Source organism: Myxine glutinosa, unplaced genomic scaffold (genome assembly GCF_964187855.1).
Source record: "Myxine glutinosa unplaced genomic scaffold, kmMyxGlut1.1 SCAFFOLD_1645, whole genome shotgun sequence".
Lineage (NCBI taxonomy): Eukaryota > Metazoa > Chordata > Myxini > Myxiniformes > Myxinidae > Myxine > Myxine glutinosa.
In genome coordinates, this window is record NW_027617740.1 from 17424 (window position 1) to 39207 (window position 21784).

A 21784-nucleotide genomic window follows, 5' to 3' on the forward strand; every position below is an offset into this window, starting at 1 on the left:
GGGAGGAGTGGGATTGAAGGGAGTGGGGGAGTTTGTTCCAGAGGCGGGAGAAAAGGGGAATGAAAGAGTGAAGGTGAGCAGAGAGCCGAGACTTTGGCAGTTTAACCATAAGAGGGTTGCAGGCAGATCTTGTGCGACCTGAAGGAATATTGGGGGGACAGAGCACAGAGAGAGCTGGGGGAGCAAGGCCGGAGAGGAGTCGGGAGAAGACAGAAAGACCACCAACCTGCCTGCGGTGAGTGAGTGAAAGGCCCTTGGAGTTGACTTCATCGCAGGAGATTCCAATGATTCTGAAAGCTTTGGCCTCAACAGCGTGAAGCCGAGCAAGGTGTGAGGCAGGAGCACCAGCCCAGAGGGGGGAACAGTATTCCATTGAGCTGCAGATGAAAGCCTTGTATGTGGTGAGGAGCTCAGGTGTGCCAAGTGTTACGTGGTCCTCCCGGTAACTACCTGGTCTTGGTGACCCCCGGACCGTGGGAGGGGCCCCGCCAGAAAGATATATGATTTATACGCTTTCGTAACGCAATCAATATGAAAGACACAACAATTCAAGTCAATAAGAAACCCCCACACCAAGGATCCGGATTAATGGATAATATATTCCCAATCAATCAACCACACTCAACAATCAATCAACAATATTACTCAGATGGCCATCTCATATATTTCCCCCCTTTCCCCACTCACGACCCCTCAATGGTCACTGTCCCTCACAATGTCTCTGGGCCCCTCCAGACCAAGGTGAAGGTCGACTTCTCCGCACCCGGGCGGTTGAACGAACCCCTGGCTGACGTGCTCCAAACGTGCACGTCGCGTACCGGGAACAGCTGCTGCAGCGCACACCTCCTTGCAAAGCAAAGCGGGCGAGGCCCAAGGTGCGACCCGTACGCGTCCTTGTAGACGTTGAGGCGAACTGTGCCGGACGCTTGGTTCCGTGCACGAACGCACGGCAACTCGACGCGTAACCGGTAATTACCCCGCGCAGGTAACTCCTCTCGCCAGACGGGCTTTCAAACGCAGCGTTCCCCACGCTGCTCAATATCGACACCGCTCGCGTTGGATCTCGGCGAGGAAGAAGAAGATCGCCGCTTCTCCAGGACCTCGTGTCTTGTTTTTCTTCTTCCGGTTCACTATCCCGTTTCCGGTCTCCTGTTATCCGGAGCCTCTTTAACCATTTAACCACAACAACCTTTAATAGAATAAACATTAATAAGCAATGACATGAATAGTAATTCACCTAAATCCGGGATCCGTAACACTCCCCCCCTTCAAGAAAGAAAGTTTGAACCCCGCGAAAACTTTCTGGGCCGGCCAACTTTGATAAACAAACCCGATACCCCCAAATCATCAGTTCCCCCCGGGCACAATTATCGCATCTCAAAAATAAAGCAACAAACTTTCACCAAAACCCCCCAGAGATTCCAAGGTAATTCCCTCTAGACCAAGCGTCAACAACTTCTAGTTGCTCTTGGATGGAGGCCCAGCTGAGTACTCACTACATGGACGCCTTAAGGAATGTGTGGTTCACGGTTAGTCTGGGGAGGAAAGTTCATTACATGGACGCCTTTAAGAACGTGGAGTTCACGGTTAGTCCGTGCAGGAACGTTCCCTACCGGGACGCCTTTTAAGAACGTGGCGTTCACGGTTAGCCCGTGTAGGAGCCCAGGCTCGGCGGCTCCGCCGTATATAGAGTGCTTCAACTTCTCCGGACTCCTAACAGTTACGGTGGGACCCCTTGTCCCAGCAGTCACCTGACTGGCGGTCTCCTTCTCGGCCAGTCCTCTGCCAATCATTCTTTCGGGAGATGCCGTAACTCTGGGAGCCTCCATAGTAATATCGGCGGCTGCCAACACCAAAACTACCGCCAAGTGGTCCTCTTCTGTAGACCTCTCGACGCCAACAAAATGCCTTCCCTACTGTTATGGTCCGACCCTCCAAATCCTTACCATTCCAATTCTTCTCTGCCTCCCTGGCGTCTTTTGTGCTTGCAAACATGACAAAGCCGAACCCTCTTGACCGTTGCGTTTCCCTGTCTTTTACCACCCGCACTTCCACCAGCGGCCCATATCTGTTGAAGGCAGAGGTCAGAACTTCTTCCTCTGTGTTGAAGTTCAGTCCCCCTACAAATAACTTGGCACTTTTGTCGCCATCCCGAGCTGGGGTGGTGTTATTTCCCCTGCGGTGCTCTTTACCCACCCTCGGGTTACCATAAATTTGCCCCCCGGCCAAATCATTCCCGATAATCACAGATACTCCCTCTACAGGAAGCGTGGCTTGTAAACCGACGGTGACCGGTCCTGACCCCAAATCGGATTCCAAATGGATAACATGAAGTGGGGCACGAACACAGCCACCGATCCCTTGTAACCGAACCCTATCACCAGTTGCGGTACTCTTTGACAATGGCAAAATGCCTTCAAGCATTAAGGATTGATGGGCTCCTGTGTCCCTCAATACCCTAACAGGTCTTGGGTTTGTCAAGTCTCCCTCGAGTGAGACCAACCCCTCATAAATAAATGGTTGGTAACTCTTCTGTGGGCAATTTCTTACGCTTGCCATCGCATTCGGAGTTGTAATAGTCGGACTCCGCTCTGGGTTTTCCCTTTTCATGAGGTAACAACTGGACATCGTGTCCAGGTTTCTTGCAAAAAGCGCAAGTAGGTCCGGAGGAAAAACTCGTGGTCTGCCTCGGGCCCCCCGAAAAATAAGTTTGTCCTGGGCCCGTCGCCCTCTGATTTCGAACAGTTCGGGTATCAGCGTTGTCCCCGTAATCATCTCGAGGCCGCCGCCATGTATTGTCGTTCTCCGCCCCTGCTGTTCCACAACTCCCCTGCGGAAATCTAGGCAAGGAGTTAGGTTCGTGGACCCCTATCCGGTGTGTTAAGGCATAATCATCTGCCATGGTGGCTGCGTCCCACAACTTCGGTACTTTCTTTTCCTGCAGGTACACTTTGATGTCCTCGTGGACACACTGTTGAAATTCCTCCACCAGGATCAAGTCACGCAATGCTTCGAAGTCGTTCCCGACTCCTTTTGACTCACACCACCGATCAAACATGTTTTCTTTCACTCTGGCAAACTCCACATGGGTCTCACTCTCCCTCTTCCTGACATTCCTGAATTTTTGCCGGTAAGCTTCAGGAACCAACTCATAGGCTTTGAGGATGTGCTTCTTCAATACCTCATAATCTGCACATTGGTCCATTGGTAGCGCCGAATAAATCTCTTGAGCTTTACCCACCAGCACACTTTGCACTAGTATGGTCCAGGCCTCCTCTGGCCAGTTTAACTGTCGAGCCACTTTCTCAAAGTGTGGAAAAAATTTAGCGACTTCCTTTTCACTGAAGGGTGGAACCAGCCTCACATGTCTGCCCACATCCCAGGTGTTCTGGCTAGGTGTCGACCCCGTCAGCAAGGGTGGTACCTCTCCCCGTTCTCTCATTAAATCCAGTCCTTGAATTTAATTTCTTGCTGAAGCGCCAGATCACGTTCCTTCAACTCCCTTTCGGCTTTTCTCTCCTCTGCTTCGAGTTCCCTGGCAGCTCTCCTCTCCTCTGCTTTTCTCCCTTCTAACCTTTCCTGGAGTTCTCGTTCCACTCTCCTTTCCTCTGCTTGTTTCGCTTCTCTCCTCTCTTCTGCTTTCCTTTCTTCTTCTGGTCTTTCCTTTTCTGCTTTCCTTTCCTCTGTTTTCATCCTTTCTAACCTTTCCTGGAGTTCTCGTTCCACTCTCCTTTCTTCTGCTTGTTTCTCTTCTCTCCTCTCTTCTGCTTTCTTTTCCTCTTCTGCTCTTTCCTTTTCTGCTTTCCTTTCTTCTTCTGCTCTTTCCTTTTCTGCTTTCCTTTCCTCTGCTTTCATCCTTTCTAACCTTTCCTGGAGGTCTCGTTCCACTCTCCTTTCCTCTGCTTGTTTCTCTTCTCTCCTCTCTTCTGCTTTCCTTTCCCCTTCTTTGATCCGTTACTGGCTCCGTAATTGCAACTCCAGTTTCCGGATCTCAACGTCTTCTGGTTCTTCGGGTAGCCACTGCCAGGCTAATTCGTCCCATGTTCCTAATCCCACCATAGATTGTATCACCGTGGTCTGCAACTCTGCCTTCTTCAAATTAGTTCGGACCTCCAAGTTAAAATGTTTGGCCAATTTCAAGAGGTCCACTTTTAGTAACGCTCGGAACTGTGCCTCACTAGGTGTTACCGCAAAGTTCTGTGCAACAAACGCCATGGTGACTATCGTCAACACCTGTTAACCTTCACCCAAGACTTTACCACAATTTCTCAAAAATTTACCAATTAATAATTAATTAATACATTTTAATTACTAAAAATTATTATTTTATTATGTTATACAATTTTATATCCCGGAATTCAATTGGACGAGCCCCCAATTCTGTTACGTGGTCCTCCCGGTAACTACCTGGTCTTGGTGACCCCCGGACCGTGGGAGGGACCCCGCCAGAAAGATATATGATTTATACGCTTTCGTAACGCAATCAATATGAAAGACACAACAATTCAAGTCAATAAGAAACCCCCACACCAAGGATCCGGATTAATGGATAATATATTCCCAATCAAGCAACCACACTCAACAATCAATCAACAATATTACTCAGATGGCCATCTCATATATTTCCCCCCTTTCCCCACTCACGACCCCTCAATGGTCACTGTCCCTCACAATGTCTCTGGGCCCCTCCAGACCAAGGTGAAGGTCGACTTCTCCGCACCCGGGCGGTTGAACGAACCCCTGGCTGACGTGCTCCAAACGTGCACGTCGCGTACCGGGAACAGCTGCTGCAGCGCACACCTCCTTGCAAAGCAAAGCGGGCAAAGCAAAGCGCGGCTCGCAAAGCGCGCGAGGCCCAAGGTGCGACCCGTACGCGTCCTTGTAGACGTTGAGGCGAACTGTGCCGACGCTTGGTTCCGTGCACGAACCCACGGCAACTCGACGCATAACCGGTAATTACCCCGCACAGGTAACTCCTCTCGCCAGACGGGCTTTCAAACGCAGCGTTCCCCACGCTGCTCAATATCGACACCGCTCGCGTCGGAGCTCGGCGAGGTAGAAGAAGATCGCCGCTTCTCCAGGACCTCGTGTCTTGTTTTTCTTCTTCCGGTTCACTATCCCGTTTCCGGTCTCCTGTTATCCGGAGCCTCTTTAACCATTTCACCACAACAACCTTTAATAGAATAAACATTAATAAGCAATGACATGAATAGTAATTCACCTAAATCCGGGATCCGTAACACAAGGAAGGACTTCGCACGACGGAGGATGCCCAGGCAGCGACTGGCTTTGGAGGCCAGCTTGGAAATGTGGTTTTCCCAAGAAAGATCATGGCAGATAGTGAGACCCAAAAGCTTGAGCGACAGAACTTCTTGGAGAGGATTGTTGAGAAAGTAGATGGGAGGGTTTTCCAGTCGGTCCTTTCGGAGAGACATAGTAAGAGTGTGAGATTTGTCAGGATTGAAAGACATGTTCCACTTGTTTGACCAGTCTGTGATTTTGTCCAGGTCTGCAGAGAGTGAGGAGGCTGCAGACTGCCGTTCTGAGGGATGAGGAATGGAGCGGCAGATAGTGGAGTCATCAGCAAAGAGATAGAGAAGATTTTCCAGAGAGTCAGAGAGATCATTGATGAAGACCAGAAATAGCACAGGGCACAGAACACTACCTTGGGGAACTCCAGCCAGAACAGGAAGGGAAGATGAGAGAAATCCATTCAGGGCCACACGTTGCCTACGACCAGAGAGGACATCCGCAAGCCATGAGTGGAGGTTTCCCTGAATACCATAGGAGGTGAGTTTGGTGAGCAGAGTTGGGTGCCAGACCGTATCGAAGGCACGTGATATGTCAAGTGAGACAGCTCTGATTTCCTGTTTGGCATTGAGGACCTCCATCCATTGTTGAGACAGCAGAAGCAACATGTCCAGAGTAGAATGACCTGGTCTGAATCCAAATTGATGATCAGAGATCAAGCCATTGGAGAAGAGGAAGGATTTGATATCCGAAGCAATGATGGATTCCATGACTTTGCTGATAATTGGGAGCAGGCTGATTGGTCTGTAGTTGCAAGGATCTGTTTTTGCACCTTTTTTGTGTAAAGCGGTAATGTTTGCTGATTTCCAAGATGCTGGCAGATGACCTTGAGCAAAAGAGAGGGTGAAAAGAACAGAGAGAGGGTGAGATAGAGCGGCAGAGCAGGATTTTAGGATCCGAGGGCTGATGTCATCTGGTCCAGTTGCAGAATCAGAGTCGAGGTTTGATAAAAACTTCTCCACCTTGTCAGGAGAGAAGGACACAGAGTCCAGGAGCAGTTGGGTTCGACTGGGAAAGGTGGGAACAGTGAGAGATGGGTTTAGGACACAAGATTTTGAGGCAAACTCAGAGTTGAGGCATTTGGCTTTGTCACGTGCGGTGTCAACTGTGTAGCCATTTGAGGTAAGGGAAGGGATGGAGTGGGAACAAACACCAGAAACGGATTTGACCAGACGCCACCAGGATTTGGAGGAAGGAGACAGATTTGAGAGTTCAATCTTGAGTGTGGAGAGATAGTGCTTCCTGGCACTCCTGAGGGTAGAAACACACTTGTTTCGAGCTTGGTGGAAGGAACTGAGATTGCCTTCAGTTGGATTTGCCATCCAAGATGCAAAGGCAAGTTGTTTCAGGGCAACTGCCTCACCACAAGATTCAGTGTACCATGGACGGGTGGAAGGGTAAGACAACTGAAGACGAGATGGGATAAATCTGTGCATGAGAGAGAGCAGTTTACTTTGGAAGAATTCCCAGGAAGAATTGATGTCAGAGGCATTAGAGATGGGAGACCAGTCGAGTTGATTGATGGCTGCTTGCAGACTGTGCCAGTCGGCCTGAGTGAAATGCCAGACTCGTCGGCGCTGAGGAGGCTCTCTGAGAATGGCCAGTGAGATGTCCGCTTTAACAAGCACATGATCAGAAGAACCGATTGGAGCAGAAGAAGAGCAGCAGACATTTGCAGGGAAGTTAGTCATAACCAAGTCCAGAAGAGAAGATACTCCATTGACTGAGATCCGGGTCGGGAAATTGACAGATTGTGTCAGTCCCAATGAGTCGCAGAAGTCCTTTGCTGAGGTGCCATGGCTGGTGAGAGATGAACCCACACCCAGCCAGCTGGCATGATGACAGTTGAAGTCGCCACATATGAGGAAGAGAGAGTTTGGATGAGTTGATAGAAGTTGGTCCATGTTGTCCGACAGAGAAATGTAAATGGAGTCATCACTGTTTGGAGGACGGTACAGAACACATATGAACAAAAGGTGGGAGCGGAGAGGAAGCCGTAGCCAGAGGTACTCCTGTGGGTGGGGTGGAGAGAGGGCAGTGCAAGGAGAGTGAGGAAGAGAGTTTATGATAAAGATAGCCACCCCACCACCAGGACAAGGCTCAGGTCTATCGTACCGGAGGAGGGAGTAACCAGGAAGAGATATTAAGGAATCAGAGACATCTTGAAGGAGGAAAGTTTCTGTTAAGCAGATCAAGTCTGGATTTTCAGAAGCAACCTGAATGGAGAGATCAATCAGGTTTGAGCGAAGGCCCCGGATGTTTGAGGTCCATACCGTTAGTGAGGAGAGAGGGGGAGCATCGGGTGCAGGACAGGGGAGGGGAGGGGTAGGGTCAGATGAAGGGTGAGAGGGGGATGTAGGAAGAGCAGTTGATAGTGTGTCAGAGATTACAGAAGAGTTACAAGAAAGGGAAGGATGAGGAGGACGAAAGGTTTGATGGTGATGGAATGAGGCACAGTGAGAGTTTGTTTGAGGGGGGGGCAGAGGAAAGTAGAAGGTTGGGGGAGGTGGAGGTATGACATAGGAGGGAGACGAAGTGGGGAGGAGGCAGCTTTGAGAAGGAGGTGGGAGGAGGGAGAATTTGGGAGGGATGGTTGGGGGGGAGATTTGAAGGGGAGGGGCAAGGGGGGAGTTTAGAAAGTGGATGATTAATGAAAGATGAACATATATAACAAATTGGGTTTGTTGTGATTTTCAAGATAGCGATTTGTTTAAGAACGATGGAGGAGGGATGGAATGAATGAGAATTTAGAGCATGGAGTGATTTGGAATCATAAGAGATTGAATATTTTTTTGAAATGGAATGAGTTGAAGAGGAAATTGAAAGGAGCCTTTTAAATAAGAAGAAAAACAGCGTGTTGTAATAAACCACTGAATAAAACACTGAAGGGGATAGTTGAAACATATTTAAACAGAACTGTGAAGAACAATGTTATATTCACAAAAATACCAATGGGGAGAGGAAGCCTAGAGCGACGACCACGAGTCACTTGAACAGGGCAAAAGGTGGAAGGCAAGGGGAAAATGGGGGCGGGGCGAGACAGCGCACGTGGGCAGAGGCAAAAGCACACGAGGAGAAAGGGAAATAAAAGTTTTTTGTTTGTTTGTTTTTTTGTTTGTTTTTTGGGGGGGGGGGTGTGGGGGTTACAACGTTAGACAAATAGTAGATGTTTGGTGAAGCTTTGTGGAGAAGGCGAAATCAAAAAAGCTAGCAAAACAGCGAAAGAAGGAACAACCTTCGACGGGGGAAGCCTGAGGCTGCAAGGCCTTGCTCGCGACGCGGCAAACAAACGATTAATTTATGAAAGATAAACACCGAGAAACTTCCAAGGTGCACACTATAAGTTCACACACCGAAAGATAAATACAGTTACGACAAAATACAATTGTGAACAGACTTAACTTTGAAAAACGTGGAGACCATGTGGACTGTCGAAAACCCCTGCCACCGTCTCCAAGATCTCGCGAGAGATTTTTTATTGTATGTTTTGTGTCAGTTTTTTTTTTTGTGGTTGATGTTAGCTCTTACACGAGCCTCGATATTGTATCCCAAAAAAAAAAAAAAAAAAAAACAAGTCAGGAGACGACGATGGTTCACGAGCGAGCGGTATTCAATGACAAAGGACGGACTATAACCGAAACAGGACAGGCCAGGCCCGGAAATGTCAAAACGAAGGTTACTGACCTTGAAATGAGATAGAAAATAATGTATAATCAGTTATGAGGTTAGTTAGCTACACAATACCGAAAATTCGGTGAAAAATGAAGTGAAAAAAAAAAGAAAATGAAAAAAGAAAAGAAAAAAAATCGAGCTCCGTGGGGCTGGACACATGACATTGGCCTAACCAAATATCGAAACCCCTGTCAGATTCCACCAAACCCCTCGGAGAAGATGTAGCTTGAACTCGATTACCCGCTAAAAAGACATCTTTTTTGGGCGTGGCGTGACTTTTTGGGCGTGACTCCGCCCACAATGGGCACAATACGCCCACTCTCGGCAGGACACAACTAGATCATGATATCAACCTTCCACCCAAGTTTCATCAAGATCGGATGATATCATCGGGTAGTTATGCTGCAGACAGACAGACAGACAGACACACACACACAAACAGACGCACACACATGACGAATATAGTGGTCACTTGATAACTCGTGAACCAAAAATCTCTGATAATTTGCATGTATAGGAACCTCTCTAGTGTACGGTTTGCGGCGCAGTCATAGAAAAGGAAGCAAAGTGGCATGCCAAACATTTTGTGCAGTATATTTTCACCTGGGGCTTCTGCCAGATGGCTAAACAAAAAAAAATTCTCCCAATTTAGGGCGAATGCCATCACCAGGGGTATTGCCTTTCCAGACAAATGGTTTCTGATCGTCGTGATTTTGCTTTCTTCAAATCGATTGTGGGACGGGCAATAACTCTGACCTCTGCACACACGCTCTGATTTCTGGGTTTAATTTGGTAACAGTTTCCTTGTCCGTTACGTTGATCTGTCACTTTGCAATCTGTTAACATTGTGGCTGTTTGAGAGCTGATTGTTCCATTGCTTTCAAACGTAACTGGCGCCGATTACTTTAACTAGGCGTTTGTCATATAGTTTGCTTCCGGCTTGGTAATCTTTCTTTTTTTTGCTTTTTTTTTAAAAGAGAAAAATGCATTTTAATATTTATTATTATTTTATTTTCGTTTTTTTCTGACCATGCCTGACGTGGAAATTGGAAATTACCATCAGAAATTGGACATTCCGATCATCATCCTGACCAGCAAATTGAAAATGTTAATGATTGTCAGAAATTTTTTATGGGAATGTTAGGTGGGGCTGCACTCGGTTGCACCTGGGGTTAGGTTTATTTTGGACTGTTTGGGAGAGGTGATTACCACTGTCCTGGAAGATTTGCCAATGCTCTTCTGACCTTGTATGGCATTTACGTTTGTTTCTATACACTATGAACACATACAATTAAGGAATTGCTGGTTGCGAGGACATGCAAATAAACTTTGTAAAGGAGGTCGTTTGGCCCATCGTCCGTCACCTTGCCATATCTACACTGCATTAACTTTATCTCTTTCCCGATTTTTATATGACACTAACCTCGTTCTCACTATTACACACTCCCACCCGCAACCTCCGCTCTGCTGGTACCAACCTCCTGACCCCCTCCATCCGGACCAAATTCAGATCCTGGGGGGACAGGGCCTTCTCCATCGCTGCTCCCACCCTCTGGAACTCACTACCTCACACCATCAGAGACTCCTCCTCACTCACCACATTCAAAACATCACTAAAGACCCACCTGTTCAACACTGCATTCAACATTCAACCCACAGCATCTAACCCCTGACTATCTCTTCTCCTTCTCCCTCCTTTTGCTTTAAATATTTCCCTATTGATTCTTGTCTTTTTGCAATTGTTGTTTTCATGTATTGTTATGCATTATGTTTTCCACTCTGTCAAAGCGCCTTTGGGCTTCTGGAAAAGCGCTATACAAAATAAATGAATTATTATTATTATTATTATTATTAATTTAACACCCACATTCCTTTTTATTATTAAATTACATCCCAGTTAGAGAGGTGTTGGCTTAGCGGTTAGGGTCCAGGCTTGGGATCCGAGGATCCTGGGTTCGAATCCCGGTCGATCGCTGAATTAACGCCAGGGGGTTGACTCAGCCTGTCATCCATCCGAGGTCGGCAAATTGAGTACCAGCTTGCTGGGATGAATGATCCCGGGTGTGTACCCAGGTTTAGAATAGGTACACCGTATCCCTGCGTGTCGTAAGAGGTGACTAAGGGTTGGCGTCAGGAAGGGCATCTGGCCATAAAAACATTGCCTCAAACAGGGAACCATGATTGTCATGGGGCCCGCAAGGCTAACCCCCGCTCTAGCCGGGAAAATGGCCTTAAAATGATCATTCATTCATTCATCCCAGTTAGACAGTTTATGTGGTGAGAATACCGGCTCAAACTGGCTAGCTTCTATCGAGATACTGTATATAGGTCAGCTGACTTTGCATCCCCATCTGAAGGATGTTGTTCAGCACTCTGTGGTGGAGCTCCATCATGATTCAACTCCACAGGGGACTAAATCCATCACCAGAAAGCTCGCTGATGAGCTGCCTTGCCGTCCCTCAGCCAATACAAGTGCAACCGGACTTGACTCTGTTTATCTTCCGACATGTGATTGGTTGGGCGCATCCAAACCAATAGGTTGTGATGTAATGTTTGAAATAGTGGTGATTATGTTAAAAACAAGTTTTTTTTTATATTAATTTATTCAATGATGACATTAATTGTCCTTTTACATCACAAATATATTCAAAACGTGACCGATTGACGAGTCCAAGGATTATTTGAAGACTTATTCTAATTTTGGCCTTAATTATTTATAACCATTTAGCCAGATCGAGGATGATGGAGTGCGTTGTTTGCAGAGAATGGTAATATTTAATGTTTGTTTTATTATTATTATTATTCATGTTTTTTTTGTTTTTTTTTAAATAGAGTAGTTTCGGAAGATCTGAATCCAGCATCGTCTTGGAGATCGCTGATTCCAGTGATCAAAGTCGACATAAACACAGTAAGTCTTGTCCCGAAGATTTCTGCACTAACATATGCTGCAAAAAGTATTGTCCAAGTGGAAAATGTTTGTGACTTTTGTGTCGGATGTTGTGCGGTTATAAATGTAATTTTATAAATGCAAATTCGCATGTTCTGGTGTGACGCATTGGTATAAGCATTCACACTGAATTGGAGGTTCTTTGGAATGAAAATATTCTGTCTTGCCCTTTTCCAATCGCTGTCCCGACGTGACACAAGATTTTCCGTGCCAGTGTCTGTGCACATCAAACCAAAATGCCATAAACTTCGCATGGTGAAATGGATCGCATCTTTTTTCGTCAATCCACTCAAACTTGGCAGTGTTTATCATATTAAAACATTGCTATGACAGACTGTGTAAGTAGTATGATTGTACATCAAATATTAGCTTGAGAAAATCCTTTTTATTTTTAATTTTTTTGTATATAAGATCAAGGCTCGTGGAAGAGCGAGTAACGGAGGGGCGACGTTTGGACAGAATGAGCAAAGGAAAGAATGACCCAGGAAAAGAGGAGATGAGATGGCGATGGCTTGGAGATGGAGATTCCTATTGGATTCCTATTGGAGGAGATTCCTATTGGAGATGGCTTGCGGCTTTGGAGTCATGTCATAAACTCGTCACTGGGATTTAATGTTAACCAGAGTTTTTTTTAAACTTGCTGTTTTGCCATATTATTTGATTATTTCACCACCTTCCCCTCATCCGATGAAAATTAAGGGGACAAGCTTATGCAAACACATCATAGACAGGTTGGTGGTCTCTGTCTTCTACCACCTCCTTTCTGGTCTTGCAGCCTCTGCTCTCTCTTTCTCTCCGTGCTTTGACCCAACCCCCCACCTCCACCCCCTTTTCTACAGGACACACACGGTCCACCATCAACCCCCTTCTGGTGAAACTACCTACACTACAATGGCCTGTAAAAGTATTCACCCCTTCCAAAATTTTCACATTTTCATGCCACCTGAGCTTATTGGTCTCGTCCCGAGCTTATTGGTCGTGAGACTATTGCAATGCCTGTCTGTGTGTCTGTCTGTCTCTGCGTCTATATATTTTTGCTTTAAAAATTGTTTTCTCTGTAACTGCTTGTCCGATTTATGTGAAACTTTAAACATAGGAGGGACTCCCCATGGAAAATATTTTATTCCTAATTCTGATATCATAGGTCACATTGTATGGCAGCCATATCTGGTTCAAGGCCACCATATGTCAGCCATATGGTAGCTTTTTATTCGATGAAGCTAACTCAGAGGGCCTTTCACTTTCTCACCGCAGGCAGGTTGGTGGTCTTTCTGTCTTCTACCGACTCCTCTCCGGCCTTGCTCCCCCAGCTCTCTCTGGGCTCTGTCCCCCAAATATTCCTACAGGTCGCACAAGATCTGCCTGCAACCCTCTTATGGTTAAACTGCCAAAATCAAGACTCTCTGCTCACCTTCACTCCTTCATTCCTCTTTTCTCCTACCTCTGGAACAAATGCCCTCACTCTCTTCAATCCCACTCCTCCCTCCAGGTCTTTAAAACAGCTGTTCACCACCATCTCTTATCTTCCCCCATCCAAAACCTTGATCTTTTCTGCCCCCACTAATTTCACCCCAGATTCACTTTTTTGAAATACCAACTTCCTTCCTGGAAGTCCTTGCAGTGTCCTTGTGTTTTATACTTCTCCCACCCTGCCCCTCCCCCCATTCACACGCCTCCTCCCCCCAAGCAGGGACTCCCTCCTACAGATCTCCCGATGTCCCTGCTCTCAAATGTTGTGTTTGTGTGCTTCCCCTTCTCTCCCCATCTTGTCTACCGCTCCCCTTATTTTATACTTTGAGTGTCTGTTTGATTTTTTTTTTGTGTGATAAATGTTAGCTCTTTCACGAGCCTCGATCCTGTATACAAAAAAAAAAAAAGGAAATAAGATGGGCATCATTTTGTCTGAAACCACTCAATGAAAAAAATTGAAACTTGGCATATGTCATCAACTCCACATGGGTATTTAGGATAATGATGATGTCATAGGTAAAGTGGTATTCCAGCCATAATTGGTTGAATTGAATTCTTTATCTGTAAAATCTGAAACTCCATATATCTGATCTATGACCCATTGTGGGTGAAGAAGAATTAAATTTATGACATTCATAACCCATGCCAATAAACGATGTGACATAATAGGGTGCATGGATGATATGGGTATATGGGCCACATTAGCGGTGGGCCATAATCATAGCATATTCAGTTAACAATGGTATTTTTGTTCAGAATGAACGAACACATGAGGTGAGACTATGTGCTCTATGAGTGTCTTTCTAGTTTCATGGTGGTTTCAAATCAAACTTAATAGATTGTCTTCACAAACAACTCCAAAGTGATAAAACAAAAACAATGCAGATAAAATGTGAATATATTAGGTTAACAAAGAAAATCAGATGAATCTCAGTTGCATAAGTATTCAAACCCGATGCCTAATTAACCCGAAATCACTTCCGGAGCAAATTATTTGTTTGAAAGTTTACAAAATAGTGCAATAGGTTTCACCTGCATGTAATCAGTGGTTTAACTTGAAAATTTAGCTTCTCCACTTATTTAAGTCCACAAGTTTTAAGGTGCAACCCCATTGGTCAACCAAGAAGGCAAACATGAAGACCAAGGAGCTTTCCAAAGAGGTCAGACATAAAGTGGTGAAGAAGCACCGTTGAGGAGAGGGTTATAAGAAGATTTCAAAGTCGCTCATCACCTCTTTGAGTAGGGTTAAATCCAACATTAAGAAGTGGAAGATTTATCATACCACCCAGACTCTACCCAGATTACCTGTTTCCCAATTAAAAGTGTGGATTGCACCATTACAAAAAGGGGGGTTCGTACACCTCAATACTGCACTGTAATGCATTATCATTTGCAAAACAATAATTGTATGTGCTCCAGGGGTGGGAATCCAAAAGGGAGGGGCAGAGGTGGGGTGGGAGTTATTTTGCACCTGTTGTTAAGTTTCCAAACCTCCATATTCTTTGGTGCTGCATTCCCTTACATTTCTCGCATGCTCCTTCCCTTTCCCTTTTCTCACGCTGCCTTTCCTCCTCCACTCACACTGCATTCTCTTATCCGCTCACGCTGCCTTTCATTCCATTCCGCCACCCTCGTGCTGCATTCCCTCCCCTCTCACGCTGCCTTCCTTTCTCTGCTCCTCACTCTCCCTTCCCCTCCCCACATGCCACCTTCCCCTCCCCTCTTCTCAGGCTGCCTTTGCTTCTCCTCTCCTCATGCTGCCTTCGCTTCCCCTCTCCTCATGCTGCCTTCGCTTACACTTCTCTCATGCTGCCTTCCCTTTTCCACTCACGCTGCATTCCCTTCGCTCATGCTGCCTTCCATTCCCCTCCCCTCACACTTCCTTCCCTTCTCCTCTCCTCATGCTGCCTTCCCTTCCCCTCCCATCACACTGTCTTTGCTTCCTCTTCACTCATGCTGCCTTCCATTCCCCTCCCCTCATGCTGCTTTTCCTACTTCTCTGTTCTCCATATTCTCCTTCTCCGCTCGCTCTCCCTTCCATTCTCCCCTCATGGTGCCTCCCCCCCCCCATTCTCTCTCCCCTCCCTCCTCCCCCCCACCCCATGCTCACTCTCTGCCCTCCCTCCTCTCTCTCCCTCCCCCACCCTTCTCTGTCTCTCCCCCATTCCTCTGGCTCTCCCCCACCCATTTCTCTCCACCACCCCTGTCTCTCCCCTCCCCTCACCCTCTTCTCCCAAGCTGCTCCCCCTCCCAGAGTTTGTCCAATTCCACCTGTATCTTAGCCTTCAACTTTGCTCTTACATTAGTGTTTCCTCTCCCCCCCTCCCAACTGCTCCGTCCCGCCTTGTTCCATTCACTACTGCTCTCCCATGAGCCTTGACTATGTATCAAAAAAAAGAATAAATAAACCTTGGTTATTGTTGACCTTGGGGTTATTGGTGAGACTTTTTTCAAATGGGAAATCTCCCCAAGTTACACATCTTTCAAAAGTTTGTCTCCATTTTTTGTCCACACAATAAGTCGAGTTAAACGAAGCGGGAATTTTGCACATGGCTTCAGCCCGGGGCAAAGAAGAATGAAGTGAATTTTGGTGCAATTGTACAAGCGTACATACTCATGGACTTTGGTTAGCGTATGGGGTTTTCCAATAATAACTCAAACTGTAAGGAGGGGGATGGTGAAATCGTGCACGTTTCTTCCCAATGTGAAGGAAAGCAAAGTTGATGAAAAATGTACCGATTTATTAAGTCATACACCGATTTATTAAGGGATAAAGGTTTGAGTATGCAGCTATAACGACCAAAGAACACTCAGGTGAAGGAAGGTGAATTTTTTTCATGCCACTGCACTTTGACCTGTGACACGTCTTATTAAATCTTGGAGCATTTTCACAATATTATAAGCGAGTGCCCCAGTTTGGAGTACATAGACGTCTCCAAAATTAGTCTTCGTTGATCTGGCATTACACGATTTGTTGTTTGGTTCCTTTTTACTATGCCTCCGTCCCCAAAGGTGGCCGGAGGCATTATGTTTTCGGGTTGTCCTTCCATACGTCCGTTCGTCCATATGGGCTAAACCCCTTTTTTCTCAGCAACCACATGTCCGATTGCGACTAAACTTTCAGGGTAACAATGAAACCCATGCAGAATGTTTTTATGATAATTGTGATGTCATTGGTGATGTGGTATGCCAGCCATCCTGGATTAAACGCAAGTAATAAAAAATATTTTTCTCTGAAACCGCTGATTGGAAAAATTTGAACCTTGGCATATTGTCGTCCCAATGTCTCAATGGGGAACAAAATGATGATAATGATGACATCATCGGTGAAGTGGTGTACCAGCCATAAATGTTTCAATCGAATTCCTTATCCTAAAAATCTGAAATTGCATGCATATGATCTCCGACCCATTTGTATTGAAATATTAAATTGATATCACAGGTCACATGGTTTGGCAGCCATATTGGATAGAAAAACAAACCTTATCCAATCAACACCAAACTTCACAAACGTGATCCCCTACCCATACATATGCAGAGTGTACATTTTTGATGTCATGTCATATGTCATGTGGTTTGGTAGCCATTTAGCTTGAAAGCCGATATTTTTTAAAAATCCCTTCTCCGAAAATGCTTCACCGATCGATGTGAAACCTGTCCTGTGGTAAAAATGTGAAACTTCAAAACAGCTGAAGGGATTCAAACCAAATTTGTTCATTTTTAGGACAGTGAATGAGGGCATCTACCCATTGTCACGGGCAGGAACTACGCAGAGGCATATTGGCGACATAGTCACATCACTCTAGTTTTATTGGTATTTTTCAAATGACGATTTTAGGCTTATGGTGAAACTTGTACGTACGAGGGATGTTCCGATGTTCTCGGAGCAAGATTAAATATTCCGAGTAAACCCAACCTTTTTATTTTTCAAGGCACAAGCAGATATGAATCTGAATAAGTATATTTCCTTACTAATGATATATAACAATACTTGTATTTCGAAAAACAAATCGGCAATTCTTAGATTAATTGTGAGTACCTCATTTGGATACCCTTGTGAATGCTCCTCATTGTGAATGTGAACCTACAGGAGAATAATCGAAAGAGTACGAGAAGATTGAATGAATCAACATGGTATAAATGGGATTATAACCTGGGCCCAGCATCATATGAGATGTGGGCTTGGAGGGGATCCCTAAACCAGCAGGCCCAAGCTTTATGAATCAAACCTCTGACGCTTTAACAGTGTCACCTTATGCTCTCTCCCTCAAAAGGTGTGCTTATCTGCTATTCTATTTTTTTCTTCTGAAAAAAGCCTTTTTATGTAGGGCCGATTGGTGTTTGGAAACCGACTGATGCCTCAAACGTTGTCCATCAACTTTGAAGACGCTCTGCTCACTTATGCCACCAAGCCACCTTCGAGCCGTCTTGACCTGTACATGCACATCCTGAAAGGCAAGCTGGAGAACGTCCGTGTGATGTTGGTCAACAGCCCACGCTACGCAGGCGTTCATCAAGACGAGTGAGTCACCGTCACTGTGCCTTCCTTTGCTTCCTTACAAATGTCCTCCCTTTAGTGTTGTCATGGAAACCAGCGTAATGTAATAGAGTAACATTCTTGTCGCATCCCCGGAATGTGTGGCTGTGCTTCTTTCAAGATGCATTTGGCAGATGGCAGAGCATTTCTGCCCACTACAATCGGAGGTTGTCCATTGTTCGATGTCTATTCTTAAAACGGCCGTCGGAACAAAGTCATGAGATGAGCGCTTGCATCAAATCATCAAAATGTCAAAACGTGCTCCCGGTAAATTGAAGGATCTACTTCAGGCCCCTTCTGACACCCGCTAAACGAGATGATTACACAAGCGCCACACATTGCAACTGAAGTAAACATTCGCGAGCTCGGATTTATGCAATATACGTTTCTACGTGTTCCATCCTGGTTCCGTGCTGCAAATCTAATAATCCCGGATATCAAGATGTACGAAAGAACGAGGACGGAAGACCGGCAGTCATTGTAAATGGGGCTGTATTCTTTAACCATAAAGTATTCAGTTTTATTTAAATCATAACAAAAGTGTGATGCATTTAGTTTCCATTACTGTATTTGTTGTTGTGGAAAATACTAAGTGGCATGTTGCATCACAAAATAAATTAACAAATCTTTGAAGGTACTCGTTGCATAAGCATTTTCCTTTTACTGTTATCGGCCTCCTGGGGTTTCGTTCACTTCATCAATTTGCCTCTGATGTTTTTTTAAATATCCAATGGCAATACTGCCCTTGTGAAATGAAAGCTTTTACAAATACTTCCTGTGTATAGAGTAATGCAAATTGTCCTCGTATAACTACATCATTTCTGACTACTTTAAGTGGTGGAATTGTTACTACCGTTTACTACCTTGTAAGCAGTGGATATGCACCAAATGAGGTTCTGGATGCTCCGTGCATTTTTACAGCCTCTGCTGTTGTTCACCCTTTGTGAAGGAGTTGATAAGTGCGTCACCATCGTTCTTTTGTTTTTCATTTTACTCAAAGTATGCTTCTTGTAACGTGATATTTTGTCTCAGAACCCCTCTTCCCTCCTTCCTCTCCCTTCCCCTCATGACCCTTTCTCATAAATCTTTTCAATTTGATTCCGACTCCACACCCCCTTCTCTTCACTGAAACCTTCCAGGCCACCGAGGCTTATGGGTGAAGGATTTGTTGTTCTTCAATCCAATGACGTTGATATCTACTATTATCAGGACCAGCCAGGTGAGATTGCCTTTGCTGTGACTGATAATGCAGTTTTGGCAACCTTGTTTCGTACGGCACATTATTGTACTTTTTAAATGGCATTCAGATGGAATATGTTAGGGATGGACCATGGTAGGTCTGCTGTGGTTGCACTACACCTTTTAAAATTATATATATATATATATTACATTGATCTTGGCTCGTAATGGAGCTTTTACACAAATCACATTCAGGATAGAGACATCAATAGATGTCTGTGTGAGACAACCTGAGTTAAATTGGTAGAAGATGGACAAACGTGCAGTATATGGGATTTGAACCTTGATTCTGAGCATCAGAAGCCATCGGTCCTAAAAACAGTGCTAAACAGGCCAACCCAACCTTTTATTGGTTTTAGATCTACAAAGCTTTGATAATATGTGTACAAACGTATCGCAAAGTATTATTTTATTTTCTACATTTCTATTTGGTCTTTTGGGCGTCTGACATGTTCCCATTATGCAACCTGTAAAGACGTGAATTTCATATTAACCCTTTTAAATGTGAGTGAGAGGGCACTAATTAGTCCCCTACCTGGAGATTTTCTCTTCGTCTGGCCACCTGTCTGTCCACCTGTCTGTCCCACCTGTGGTTTTCCAGACTTGTTTTCCATACCCTTTAACATATTCAACTGAAATTTGGTACATGGCCTTATTATGACCAGTTACAGAGCAAGTTTGAGGTTTGGGGCGTTTCACCAATTTTTCATGGAGTTATGCCCTTTTTGAACTTAGAAAATATCACATACGTCTTATGGATGGGTTAGTTTTCAGCTGCCCTGACTCGAACCCACTGCTTTACACCCATTGGCTGGACATCTGGCCTGACTCCACCGCAATTAAAGCAGCACAGATCTGCAGGCCTTAGGCGTGGGTGTTAGTCCATGACAGAGTGCAATTGCAATGATCGCAGGTGTACAACCACGATATATTATCGACAGTACATTCAGAAAGTATTCAGACCCCTTCACTTTTTTCACATTTTGTTATGTTGCAGCCTTATGCTGAAATCGTTTAAATTCATTTTTTCCCTCATCAATCTATGCTCTATACCCCATAATGACAAAGAGAAAACAGGATTTTAGAAAGTTTTGCAGATTTATTAAAAAGAAAAAACTGAAATATCACATTTACATAAGTATTCAGACCCTTTGCTATGACACTTGAAATTTAGCTCAGGTGCCTCCCATTTCTCTTGATCATCTTTGAGATGTTTCTACATCTTGATTGGAGTCCACCTGTGGTAAATTCAATTGATTGGACATGATTTGGAAAGGCACACACCTGTCTATATGAGGTCTCACAGCTGACAATGCATATCAGAGCAAAAACCAAGCCATGAGGTCGAAGGAGCTGCCTGCAGAGCTCAGACAGGATTGTGTCGAGGCACAGATCTGGGGAAACATACAAAAAAAATCTCTGCTGCATTGAAGGTTCCCAAGAGCACATTGGCCTCCATAATTGTTAAATGGAAGAAGTTTGGAACAACCAGGACTCTCCTAGAGCTGGCCGCCCGGCCAAACTGAGCAATCGGGGAAGAAGGGCATTGGTAAGAGAGGTGACCAAGAACCCGATGGTCACTCTGACTGAGCTCCAGAGATCCTGTGTGGAGATGGGAGAAACTTCCAGAAGGGGAACCAAAACTGCAACACTCCACCGATCTGGGCTTTATGGCAGAGTGGCCAGACGGAAGCCAAACAGTTCAATCTTGGTTTCATCAGACCACAGAATCTTGTTTCTCACAGTCCGAGAGTCCTTTAGGTGCTTTTTTGCAAACTCCAAGCGGGCTCTCATGTGTCTTTCACTGAGGAGAGGCTTCCGTCTGGCGACTCTGCCTTAAAGCCCAGATCGGTGGAGTGTTGCAGTGATGGTTGTCCTTCTGGAAGTTTCTCCCATCTCCACACAGGATCTCTGGAGCTCAGCCAGAGTGACCATCGGGTTCTTGGTCACCTCTCTTACCAAGGCCCTTCTTCCCCGATTGCTCAGTTTGGCCCGGCGGCCAGCTCTACGAAGAGTCCTGGTTGTTCCAAACTTCTTCCATTTAAGAATTATGGAGGCCACTGTGCTCTTGGGAACCTTCAATGCAGCAGAGATTTTTTTTGTATGTTTCCCCAGATCTGTGCCTCGACTCAATCCTGTCTCTGAGCTCTGCAGACCTCATGGCTTGGTTTTTGCTCTGATATGCATTGTCAGCTGTGAGACCTTATATAGACAGGTGTGTGCCTTTCCAAATCATGTCCAATCAATTGAATTTACCACAGGTGGACTCCAATCAAGGTATAGTAACATCTCAAAGATGACCAAGAGAAATGGGAGGCACCTGAGCTAAATTTCAAGTGTCATCGCAAAGGGTATGAATACTTATGTCAATGTGATATTTCAGTTTTTTCTTTTTCATAAATTTGCAAAACTTTCTAAAATCCTGTTTTCTCTTTGTCATTATGGGCTATTGAGTGTAGATTGGTGAGGGAAAAAATGAATTTAAACGATTTCAGCATAAGGCTGCAACATAAGAAAATGTGAAAAAAGTGAAGGGGTCTGAATACTTTCTGAATGCACTGTTTGCACATACGCCGTACGCATGTTTTTGCTTCATGTATTCATACAAT

At 45.3% G+C, this 21784-nt stretch overlaps 1 protein-coding gene across 1 annotated transcript in view; it reads left to right on the forward strand.

The window, feature by feature from the left end:
* LOC137412457 (bridge-like lipid transfer protein family member 1) overlaps window positions 1–21784 on the forward strand; it is a gene marked incomplete at both ends in the record, with an annotated part of 87967 nt that overhangs the window by 9979 nt on the left and 56204 nt on the right. Inside the window, 3 exons of the mRNA XM_078769181.1 lie at window positions 11815–11890; window positions 17728–17921; window positions 19076–19155. Coding sequence (XP_078625307.1) covers window positions 11815–11890; window positions 17728–17921; window positions 19076–19155 — 350 coding nt within the window. The remainder of the gene's footprint in view (window positions 1–11814; window positions 11891–17727; window positions 17922–19075; window positions 19156–21784) is intronic.